The sequence below is a fragment of the Leptodactylus fuscus genome, chromosome 7, assembly GCF_031893055.1.
Source record: "Leptodactylus fuscus isolate aLepFus1 chromosome 7, aLepFus1.hap2, whole genome shotgun sequence".
Classification (NCBI taxonomy): Eukaryota; Metazoa; Chordata; class Amphibia; order Anura; family Leptodactylidae; genus Leptodactylus; species Leptodactylus fuscus.
The window spans coordinates 4,898,672-4,910,865 of NC_134271.1; the positions used below are offsets into that span (position 1 = coordinate 4,898,672).

The window sequence follows — 12,194 nt, forward strand, 5'->3', positions numbered from 1 at the left end:
TTTTGTGAACTCAGAGTCTGGTTAACGGTTCGAGACAGCTGCGTAGACCAACGTGATACTTCACACACACGAGAAGACGGCTCAGGGGCACCTGCTATACATTAAGGGGGCAGAAGATCACATAATAAGGATGTATCCTGTCTGAGATTTACCGCTTACACTGGGGATAGACCAAGTGCAATGTTGCGTGATCATATTAAACGTATCGAATTCTCCAAAGGATACATAATAGAAAGGAACACTAAAACGATGATGGAATTTATAAAAAAGAATCAAAAACATCTAGAGGTCAAGTCTACAGGATTTTCTGTGAGCTCCTATAATAGATGACATCCTATGGAGGAGCCATATGGTCAATCAAACAAATCCCAATTTTGACAGATTCCTGAGAACTAGATCACAAGAAGTGGTGGAATTTATACAAAGTCCCAAAGTGTTCGCAAGATGGAGCTTAATGTCTCCCAACTGCCTAATAAGTAGCCACATGGACTATGTGACACCATACGGTTACTATGTATTTCCAAATTTTTTGTGAATTATGATCAATAGTTTGTACTATTTATATGAGAAGTATTGTGACTGTTGTCAGGGGACATGTTGGCATGTTTGATCAAAGTTTTTCCTTCTCTTTGTCCACCATCACAGGTGTCCATTACATGGCCGGACAATCACCAGAGCGAATTTGACGCCCAATGGTTGAAGAAAAGATGTTTTTCAAAAGAGTCAAGAGCAGAGATGCAAGAGGAACTCTTTGTTCAAGGTAAATACCAAATATTTTTGTATTAGGGTGGAACTTTTCGAGAAGAGGTACAACATTGACTTCAATGGGGGCTGACGACACTACACAATTGTTTCCATCTTGATGGTTTCAAAATCAAGAATAATAAGACTTTGAGGGCGCCCAACATTCTCCGAACCTCAAAAGATCTTCCACCAAGACTTTCTATAACCATGCCATGATATTTTACAAAAATTTACAAAAAGAACTCTGCCCCACACATGTGAAAGGATATCCCCCTGGGTATCCTGAGGATCCATGAGGATTATAGTTGTGATGAATTATTCGGCCAACACTGGTGCACGTGCCTAGAGATTGTGGTCCCGCTGTAGCATAAATAGGAAAGAAGACCGGCCCGGGCGTTCAATAGCTCAATCTTGTGGTTGGATCATTTACATCATAGTAGCGATAAACATGAAACATTCCGGTTCAATGAGGGCCGATCTTAAATCTAAAAATACTTACAAATGCAGAAGGAAAGTTCTCCTGAGCAGAAAACCAGTCACGTTGCGATATCCTGTAAATAAATCAACCCCAAAATTCAGAAATTGGAATGTGTCGCTGGCGTCTTCTCTGTTTATGACACAAATTCAAGGTTTGAATGAGGCCGTTTTAGAAATCAAGTCCAGGTGTGAATTGTAAGAGGTGAGAACTATTAGGTCAAACTGCAACGTTTTGTAACATTTTAACCATTGAGTGACAATCGCAGTCCATAACATTGTGTCCGTTGCATTCATTTAGACTCCAGGAGCAGCTCAATGGTTAAGATTAGTTACTAGTTCTACAAAAAGTTGCAGCGTCGCCCCAACCTAAAAGAAAAATAGTTCTTCTCTGTTTTCAATCTAATTTAGGTTTTCACTTTAGAAGTGGCATTTTTTGGCTGATAGAAGGAAAAACACTATGAATTTTAAAGGGGTTGTCCAGGGAGTAAGGATTACCTTAAAGGGGTTGTCCAGGGAGTTAGGATTACCTTAAAGGGGTTGTCCAAGAAAAAAACAGGCAAATGATTTTTTTTAAGTTGGTAAGGGTCATACTCGTCTTTCTGTGTTGCCCAGATGCCTCCCAGTGCAGTCTGGTCCTCCCGATCCATTGTTGTCTTTTGGTAGAATTCCCCCACCGGGCGTGACTCAGCGGCCTCAGAGAAGGGGTCTATTCATGAGGCTGCTAATTGGCCTCAACGGTCATGTGACCACTGCACTGAGGCCAATCAGCAGCTTCAATGGATTGGACCTGGGGCACAGCCAGCAGTTTTATGAAGAGCAACCCCCGACCTTGGGTTACTCTGCTCCCTCCCCTGATCTCTCAGGTAATTATTCTGCTATAGGGGCTTACTGTATGGTCAGCCGGCCTCCATATCACAGGTACCTGTAGAGGGCAGTGTGATCTAGGGGTCACTCACGGAGTCCGATCATATGACCTGGGGGTTGGAACTAGATTCCCTGGTCCATCATCCACTGTCTTATATATTCCCTTTAAGACATTCCCTTTAAGTGTTTTACGTTACATTTTGTGGTCAGTTTTTAATGATGCCTATGGGAAAAAAAGACAATAAAAAATACCATTGACCCCCAAAAACTCACTAAAAGGCCATAACTGCACAATAAACCATAGATGTGCCACCTCTTCAGATCATAGTTTGGTATTTCTTCCCTATGTTGTCACCTATAGCAGTTCCTATACATCTATACACGTCATGGTAAAGCCTCCTGAGCCCGGCTTAGACTGGTAACTATCACAGACCATATAGTAGATATAGGGTCCTGATGTCTTTAGCGTCTGTTCCTTGGGTCATGCAGAACATTGCGCTCCTTTCCTACTACCCCAAGTGAGTTTTTATAAGGTCATAGCCAAAGGTCACTCACGTGTTGAGTTTCTTACGAGGAATGTACGTATGAAATTACCCAAATAATGGGGCGTTTTACGATTAGCCATAACTGGGATTTCATTCTCACGTTGATTTTTTTTTTCCTCTATGGTCCCTTCCTTTGGTTTTTCTTCACCTTTCTCCTGTGCATTATCCCTCCACAAATTTCGTTCTCTCTAAATTCTGTTTCTTATACGAGACTTTGGTGTCATAACACAAACAGATACAGAAAATTTCCCCGTTTCTCTTCACACCTTAATGGGTGCCTGTAAGGTCCAAAATACCCCTCAAACCAATAATAGTGCCAAGTGGGGCCTTCCATGGGAGTATTTCCCACATACAATGTCTAGAACATTCCCCCAATATATAGAAGGAGTAAGATAATCCTTTAATAGTCCCACATTGGGGAAATTTCAGTAAAAACTCCCCCATTGTATCCTCGGGGTAAATTGGATACAATTAAAGACTCGTAACAATAAGGCAGAGAATGTGGCAACATTGTATAAGGTCTCAGCTCTGGAGTCTCTGCCGTACGGGGTGAACGTCTCTGATTTATTGTGTAACCGCCGCTTCAGGAGCCGGTGCCAGATTTTATTTTCCACTCTGGAGTCCAAAGTCTCATAATACGTTTCTTGTTTCATTCCATTTGGCAATAAAACTACAATTTTGCTCTCTAATGGATTCAGTCTCTTGACGGTTACTATATACAGTAGCCGGGGAAACTCCACTTCACTGTTAGGACGACGTCTTATTTGTCTCTCTAAGTAATACACGCATAAGATTCCACATTACTGTACACACAGCTAATAGTCTTCACACTGCTGACAGTATTCTTACATGATGTGAGGGTCAGTCTTAAAGGGGTAGGTTAACAATGTGTCATCAGTGAGGGTCCAAAATCTGGGACCACCACTGATCAGCTGGTTGAAGAGGCCTCAGGTTTGGGCGAGTCCTGTGATCTCTTCACTGAAAACCAAGCACAGCGCCATACATAGTGCAGTGGCTGTGCTTGGTATTGCATTCAGTTTAATGTGATGACGTTACTGCTGTCCAAATAACTGATGAAATTTACTTGGTGAGTGCCGCGGCCTCCTCAAACATTCCCCCCATTGAGATCTGTCCTAGGTGGTCAAAATACCTGAAAAATTTATAAGTTTGTAGATCAGAAATTTTCGGACGCAGGGGTACTTATTGTGTATTATGTAATTATTTACTTATTTCTATATCTGATCTAGGGAAAGAAGGGTTATTTGAACTTTTAATGTTTGTATATACTGTGTTACCTTTAATTGTATTACCCCGATCGAAAAATCTGATCACTACTACAATACATTGCAATGCTTATGTAATGCAATGTATTGTAAAATTGCTATAGTTCTATTATTGGCAGCCTATCCTAGAACAAATGTAATGACAAGCTGGATCCCAGCTGTCAGGGTAATGGATTGCCACCCCCAAGACTATGATCCTTCCCAAATGGTGACGTCCATGCACCACCAGGAATATGGTGCTTTGGTCAAGTGTGGGCACTGATTATGCCTGGTCTCCGCTGTACAATACAGCAGAGACCCATTGGCTATGGAGCCCACCATATACAAAGACCCAACATTGGCCGTAATAGTATAGAAGACATGGAGAAGAGGATTATAGGCCCCTACATGGCGCCATTATTGGCTTGGGAGGCGTCTCTGACCTGACAGACTATATGTAGCATGTTATGAAAATCAAGGGGGTTGACATCATCTTATCTGACTCGGACCCTTCTATGACTTCACTGCCCTATGGACATATCATATTATTTATTGGGATCTTTGGTTCGCCTGAAGTGTTTTTAAACATGTCACGAATGTATGGAAGTGTTTATATAAGCGCTTAACGCAGCAGTAAATTACATTGTACATCAAGGAAACCGTCTACGGGTACGAGCGATACTTAATATAACGTATTGCTAAACATCTGGTTACAAGGAAACAGTTTAGTAATCTACACCAGACGATGGAGGAAACGCGAGACCTCTACATAATGACCTACATTGCATGCACCGCCGGGGAATTGGGACTTCATGGCGGTTTCCTCCGCTCTTCACGCAATGCAATTTAATGAATATAAAACAATCTGGATCAATTAAATCAATGACTTAATCACCAGGGGGACCATCGGGAGCCTGACCGAAATCCCTCGCAAAAATATTAATTAAAAAAAAAAATTCTATAAATATGTCATTGCTCAGAAATTCATGAGGTCATATGTGATATAATGGAATAATCCGGAATATTCAATTTGAGGGCAAATTTGGTCGTCTCCTTTGCAATTCTCTTAAAGAATGGTATTGGCAAGTCTCATATTTTCCATAGAATTAATGATGATTTACAAAAATTACCCGACCATAATGGAGTCGCAGGAAACAAGAAAGAGGGTCGGATTTTTTTCTATTTTTAAGAAACAGCGCCACAGTTGTCTACAGGCTGTGTCTGGTATTGCACGCCAGTGATTATTTTTTGTTTTATTGGCAGGGGGATCCCATAAACCCCTTCCGTCAACTTCACCTCTTTGCATCCTTTAATAGATGCCGATCCACTGATTCCGACCCGGTTGAGTAGTCGGTGAAGATCTGTTGACAAATCATTCCTGGCGATCCGCTCGCCCCTACATAGTACACATTGCAGCCGTGAGTCAGATACGATTTCCTTCTCATTGCCAACACCCGTCCCTTCTAACCATTATTATATAATACAGACCAATTATTTTCGGTTCCCTTTTACGCTTTTTGGCTTCGCTGTCAGACTTACATTCGGATTAATGATTTCAACATCTTTCCAAATGGCAGGATGTTCGTTGCACCAATAAAAGCTATTTAGAGTTTGGCTGAATGTGGATTTTTTTGACAGATTTGTGTGATTTTTAACACCTAGTAAAACGTTGGGAGTGAATCACACAACACGTTATCCTGGAGGTTAAGGGCTTCGGTTCTGTTTATATAATTTGTGGAACTCTTTGTTACTTTTTGTCCTGAATTCACCAATTTTTTTCCCCACATTTTTTTTTGTTTCTTTATTCATATTGTTGACTTTGTTGTTTGTGAATGGTTGAGCCTTCAGCATCAGTTCCATCATATCTCCATATAGTTAGGGTATAGGTCTTCATTCTGGGATAGTGAGTGGATACTTGTAAATTATCCCGTTCTGCCCTAGTGGTCAACCCCATAGGTACAACTGATACAAAGTATCCAGCACTTTGTTCTGACTTGAACAATCCATGCACTAGTAAGTGAAGAGGCAGACATGTACAACAAGGTCTCCGGAGTTTATCTATATGAAGTCATCTTCCCTTGGACAGTTTTTCAAGTATTTGCTTTCCAGTTTATTGGAGAATTGAGTTTAACAATTCCTGGTTGTGTTGTCCAATATATTACATTGATAGGTGACCGCTTGACAACCCGGTCATGTTGAACTTATCCTAAAACACCCATATACATGAATGTAAAGTTATATGAACCAGTTAGGACTGGTCTACTATCTTATGGGAATGGTATCCTGACTATTTGGTCTACTATCTTTACTATCTTATGGGAATGGGGGTCTCCTGGCTATTTTGGGGGGAAGTAGGATTGGTTTGTTGAATTTCAACACCTAATCCTTTTGTCTCCGAGAACACAAGCTGACTCCAGAGATGTCTGGCTGCAGTTTACACCCCTTTCCTTATTCAGAACATATGTACATCAGCAGAGTCAAAAGTGCAGTGTATAGGGTTGTCTGGAAGAATAGAGTTCGGTCAAAAGAGCTTTAGGCTGTCGACTATTGAAGGTTTATAGGCACCTTTAAGTTCATGGTGGAATAACAGGAATAAAATATCGCCACTGGTAACTTTGTAACTGTAGTAGATAACGCCTCTCTAATAAGTAACGTTGTATATATTGGACTATTTTTTGGAAAATGTAACCTTCTTTCTGTATGGTTCATGAGAGATAACAATGACAAGGACGATCCAATTCCATAAAAGCAGAGAAGTTCTGACACTCAGGATTCATATTTACGGCATAAGATGATTGTCAGCGCCTACAGGGAAACTTACATTCTACCTACATTTGTCATCCATGTAATGGATTCTTGAGTCTACTTACTAGACTTTGTCTCAGAGTAGTATAAACTTTCCTCGAGGGTTTTTACTTCCAGGTAGGATCTAAGACCCTTGAAAGCAAAACCACAGACATGAAGTTGCTAACACGTAATCTGCACGTGTCATACTTTCCAAAAACCTTCAGAGAAGTTCAGAGACCTCAGTGTTTGTGGGTTTTCAAGGTTCTTCCGAAGACCTTTTTTCATTAACATTGAGAAAAATTACAAAAGACGTTGGAAAGCTCCTCCAACCATGACGGTCTATGGTCGAGGGTCTACTTTGTGGACACATCAGCAAGTTCTTGTTATTTTAGATTAATTACTGACATGACCTCGGAGAAGACTGTCGGCAATTTGTCTACAAGGCAGATTTTAGGGTTTTCTTTCCATTCATATTTCTTGGAACTTCTGGCATCTCCAGTATTCCTGGTATTGAGGCTCTGGTTTACTTTTCTTGTCATTATTAAAATAAATGAATCTTGGCCTCTGAATACGAATCAATAATTCTTAGTGGAGAGTAAAAGCTGCTCCAATTCCATTTACTGTGCTACGCTCTGAAGGCCGTGTCTGGCCTGGGTTCTATCCCATCAAACTTCTTGCCATGTGTTCTGACTCCAGCCCTGTAGTATCTAGAGACCGTTATCTTGAGGTTTTGCTTCTTACATACTATCGCGTTTCTTGCTATGAACCTTCTGCTTTAAAAATTTAAAATTCTATAGGGTCTTTGTACTTATTATCAAGAGCCCAGTAGCATTGTATATCTAAGCAATGAGCGCTAGCAATGCTGTTACCTGTACATTGCTGGTAACTGTATCACTGTCATACAACCCTTGTCTTCATGAATAAATCTTAGAGCATGTTCTGTTCAGGACTGTTTTTTTCCAGACCCAGAATACTGAAGTTTGAAAATACTTTCCATATTCTTGAAATTTGACCTGACTTGTCCATTGAGCTCTTCTACTTGTCTGTTGCCCATCCTGACCTACCACCTACCAAAGCGCAGCCTGCCCTGATCCCAGCCATTACTGTTGCACACAGATTCTTCTTGTCCTGACCTCTGTCCATCTGAATCCATCTTTGTCCTGTCTTCTACCTTTCTTGTGCCCATCCCGACCTACCACCTGTCTATTATCATTCCAAAACACTGCAAGCCCTGACCCTTACCTTTCTACTGTTGCACATAAACTCTTCCTGCACTGTCCTCTGCCCATCTGAATGTAACTTCATCTTATCTTCTACATGTCTTCTGCCCTTCCTGACCTACTACCTGTCTACTATTGTGCCAGAACCCTTCCAACCCTGGTTCCAACCTGTCTACTGTTGCACACAAATTCTGCCAGCCCTGACCTCTGCCCATCTGAATATATCTTTGTAATGTCTTCTACATGTATTATGCCCATCCTGATATAACTCCTGTCTACTGTTGTGCCAGAACACTACCAGCCCTGACCCCAGCCCTTCTACTGTTGTGCACAAACTCTACCAGCCCTGTCCTCTGCCCATCTAAATACATCTTCTTCCTACTGAGTTAGTCTTGGTGGTATATGATCTGTTCTTGTCTGCTGCTGTCAGCTAACAGAGACTACCTATGGGATACTGGCCAGGTCAATACAAATCTTTGTACAGGGAAAAAATCAGGGGAATTCCTTGGAGTCACATCCTGGGTATAACCAAGAGGAAATCAGTGACTTTATGTCTAGTAAGGTGTGCCACAGGCAAGAAACATCTAAGATACCTGCATGATGCTATCCCAAGGTTTTAGGATAGAAGTTGACTGGACTGATATAAGGTCTAGATACAGTCCTGCTTTGCATTTCATCTCTGAATTGTATTGACATGGCTCCCAGGTTATGTTTAGTTACCTACCCTGTTTGATGTCTTGACAAGACGCCACCATCCTAATGACGACCAACATTGCTACATTGTGCATTTCCTTGTAATCAACAGGGGGCTTTATCTGACATATGTAAACCACTAGAAACCATTCCTCATATGGCTTGAGATTTTCACAGATGTCGACCCCCTGATTTATCCACATCAAGGGGACTTCTCCCAAGTTGTAGTTAAAACCCAACATGTTTGAGTTTGAAAGCCTCCCTAAGACTAACAAGTATATACTGCTCCCTGGAATCCTAAAAGTCTATTCCTAGTATTTGTGTTTCCATGTGAATAAGCAATAATCAGCCCATCACATAAACTGTATATGTATATGTAAGCTTTATCTATGTGTATATGTATGGAGTCCCCTGAAAAACCAATGAGTGGCACAGTGTAAATAAATAGTTACCCTCCTCATAGAAAGGGAGTTTTGTGCCTCTTAGTAACCATCTTTTGTATACTTTGTAACAAACAAGTTCTCAGATAGATAGATAGATAGATAGATAGATAGATAGATAGGGAGATAGAAGATAGATAGATAGATAGATAGATAGATAGATGATAGATAGATAGATAGATAGAGAGATAGATAGGGAGATAGAAGATAGATAGATAGATAGATAGATAGATAGATAGATAGATAGATAGAGAGGTAGATAGGAGATAGATAGATAGATAGATAGATAGATAGATAGATAGATGATAGATAGATAGATAGATAGATAGATAGATAGATAGATAGATAGAAGATAGATAGATAGATAGATAGATAGGTATAGATTAGGTATATAGATGGAAGCAGCTCTACTTCTATTCAAGACAATGGGAGGAAACCAAGACCGAGCATGTCTGTTACATGAATATACTCGCATATAGATTTGCAGATCACATAAATAATCCATATTTCTCTTGCAGAACATCAGTATTGGGGCAGTGATCTGAAAATCCCCACAATGTCATATGAGGACGTCCTGAAGTGTGACCAGACGGCCCTCCAATGGCTCTGCACCCTGCGGGAAATGGGGATTGTGCTGCTGGAAGGGGCCCCTGTAAAGCAAGGGGAGCTGGTGAGACTCGGCAGGAGGATCGGCTACATGAGACACACCTTTTATGGGTAAGTATACGCTGTACATTGGATTTCCATCACGTCTCTGTCCCAGATAAATATTTATCATGTGACCTATTTCTTATTTAGTCAAAGCAGGAAAATGTTTGAGAAAAAAACATTGAAAATCTTTTTGTGAAGTTTATTTACAGAGGAGTTTGGAGAGAATTTCACATGTCTGAGATGAAGTAACACATCAGTCATCCAATATACAATGGAATAAGATGAATTAACTTCCGATTCTTGGTCTTATATGATGAAGGGCTCTTGTACAAGGTCTTATTATGGTCTTACGTACCTTGAGTTACTGTACGAGATAAAGTGTCTCCAGATGTCTCCAGTTTAATATAGAGACGTATAACATTGCCGTATACACACAATGCCTCACATACAACATATCCTACTATTATACAAGAGAACAATTCTCCAACTTCCTCAAGATCAACACACTCCTATCCTGAGGTTATTTACTAATAGCTTAGTCTAGCAACGCTATTATCTAATTTCCAGTCTGTGACCTCTAATTTAGCTCTGACTTCCCCCATCACTTCATGACTATGCCCTGTCAGCTCAGAGACTATGCCCGACCACTCCAGCTCAGTGATATATAGGGGTATAGGATAGAGGAGAGAAGCTGAGCTGTGTGATATATAGGGGTATATGATAGAGGAGAGAAGCTGAGCTGTGTGATATATAGGGGTATAGGATAGAGGAGAGAAGCTGAGCTGTGTGATATATAGGGTTATAGGATAGAGGAGAGAAGCTGAGCTGTGTGATATATAGGATTATAGGATACAGGAGAGAAGCTGAGTTGTGTGATATATAGGGGTATATGATAGAGGAGAGAAGCTGAGCTGTGTGATATATAGGGGTATATGATAGAGGAGAGAAGCTGAGCTGTGTAATATATAGGGTTATAGGATAGAGGAGAGAAGCTGAGCTGTGTGATATATAGGGTTATAGGATAGAGGAGAGAAGCTGAGTTGTGTGATATATAGGGGTATATGATAGAGGAGAGAAGCTGAGCTGTGTGATATATAGGGGTATATGATAAAGGAGAGAAGCTGAGCTGTGTGATATATAGGGGTATACAATAGAGGAGAGAAGCTGAGCTGTGTGATATATAGGGGTATAGGATAGAGGAGAGAAGCTGAGCTGTGTGATATATAGGGTTATAGGATAGAGGAGAGAAGCTGAGCTGTGTGATATATAGGATAGAGGAGAGAAGCTGAGCTGTGTGATATATAGGGTTATATGATAGAGGAGAGAAGCTGAGATGTGTGATATATAGGGGTATATGATAGAGGAGAGAAGCTGAGCTGTGTGATATATAGGGGTATAGGATAGAGGAGAGAAGCTGAGCTGTGTGATATATAGGGGTATAGGATAGAGGAGAGAAGCTGAGCTGTGTGATATATAGGGTTATAGGATAGAGGAGAGAAGCTGAGCTGTGTGATATATAGGATTATAGGATACAGGAGAGAAGCTGAGTTGTGTGATATATAGGGGTATATGATAGAGGAGAGAAGCTGAGCTGTGTGATATATAGGGGTATATGATAGAGGAGAGAAGCTGAGCTGTGTGATATATAGGGTTATAGGATAGAGGAGAGAAGCTGAGCTGTGTGATATATAGGGTTATAGGATAGAGGAGAGAAGCTGAGTTGTGTGATATATAGGGGTATATGATAGAGGAGAGAAGCTGAGCTGTGTGATATATAGGGGTATATGATAAAGGAGAGAAGCTGAGCTGTGTGATATATAGGGGTATAGGATAGAGGAGAGAAGCTGAGCTGTGTGATATATAGGGTTATAGGATAGAGGAGAGAAGCTGAGCTGTGTGATATATAGGGGTATAGGATAGAGGAGAGAAGCTGAGCTGTGTGATATATAGGGGTATAGGATAGAGGAGAGAAGCTGAGCTGTGTGATATATAGGGGTATAGAATAGAGGAGAGAAGCTGAGCTGTGTGATATATAGGGGTATAGGATAGAGGAGAGAAGCTGAGCTGTGTGATATATAGGGTATATGATAGAGGAGAGAAGCTGAGCTGTGTGATATATAGGGGTATAGGATAGAGGAGAGAAGCTGAGCTGTGTGATATATAGGGTATACAATAGAGGAGAGAAGCTGAGCTGTGTGATATATAGGATAGAGGAGAGAAGCTGAGCTGTGTGATATATAGGGGTATAGGATAGAGGGGAGAAGCTGAGCTGTGTGATATATAGGGGTATATGATAGAGGGGAGAAGCTGAGCTGTGTGATATATAGGGGTATAGGATAGAGGAGAGAAGCTGAGCTGTGTGATATATAGGGGTAAAGGATAGAGGGGAGAAGCTGAGCTGTGTGATATATAGGGTTATAGGATAGAGGGGAGAAGCTGAGCTGTGTGATATATAGGGTTATAGGATAGAGGGGAGAAGCTGAGCTGTGTGATATATAGGGGTATAGGATA

The 12,194-nt window shown here is 40.9% G+C and overlaps 1 protein-coding gene across 2 annotated transcripts in view; it reads left to right on the top strand.

Moving 5' to 3' along the window:
- BBOX1 (gamma-butyrobetaine hydroxylase 1) overlaps window positions 1-12,194 on the top strand; it is a 54,020-nt gene that overhangs the window by 4,872 nt on the left and 36,954 nt on the right. For both annotated transcript variants that reach the window (XM_075280834.1, XM_075280833.1), the window contains exons 3-4: window positions 646-760; window positions 9,551-9,749. In XM_075280834.1, the coding sequence (XP_075136935.1) occupies window positions 646-760; window positions 9,551-9,749 (314 nt within the window). The remainder of the gene's footprint in view (window positions 1-645; window positions 761-9,550; window positions 9,750-12,194) is intronic.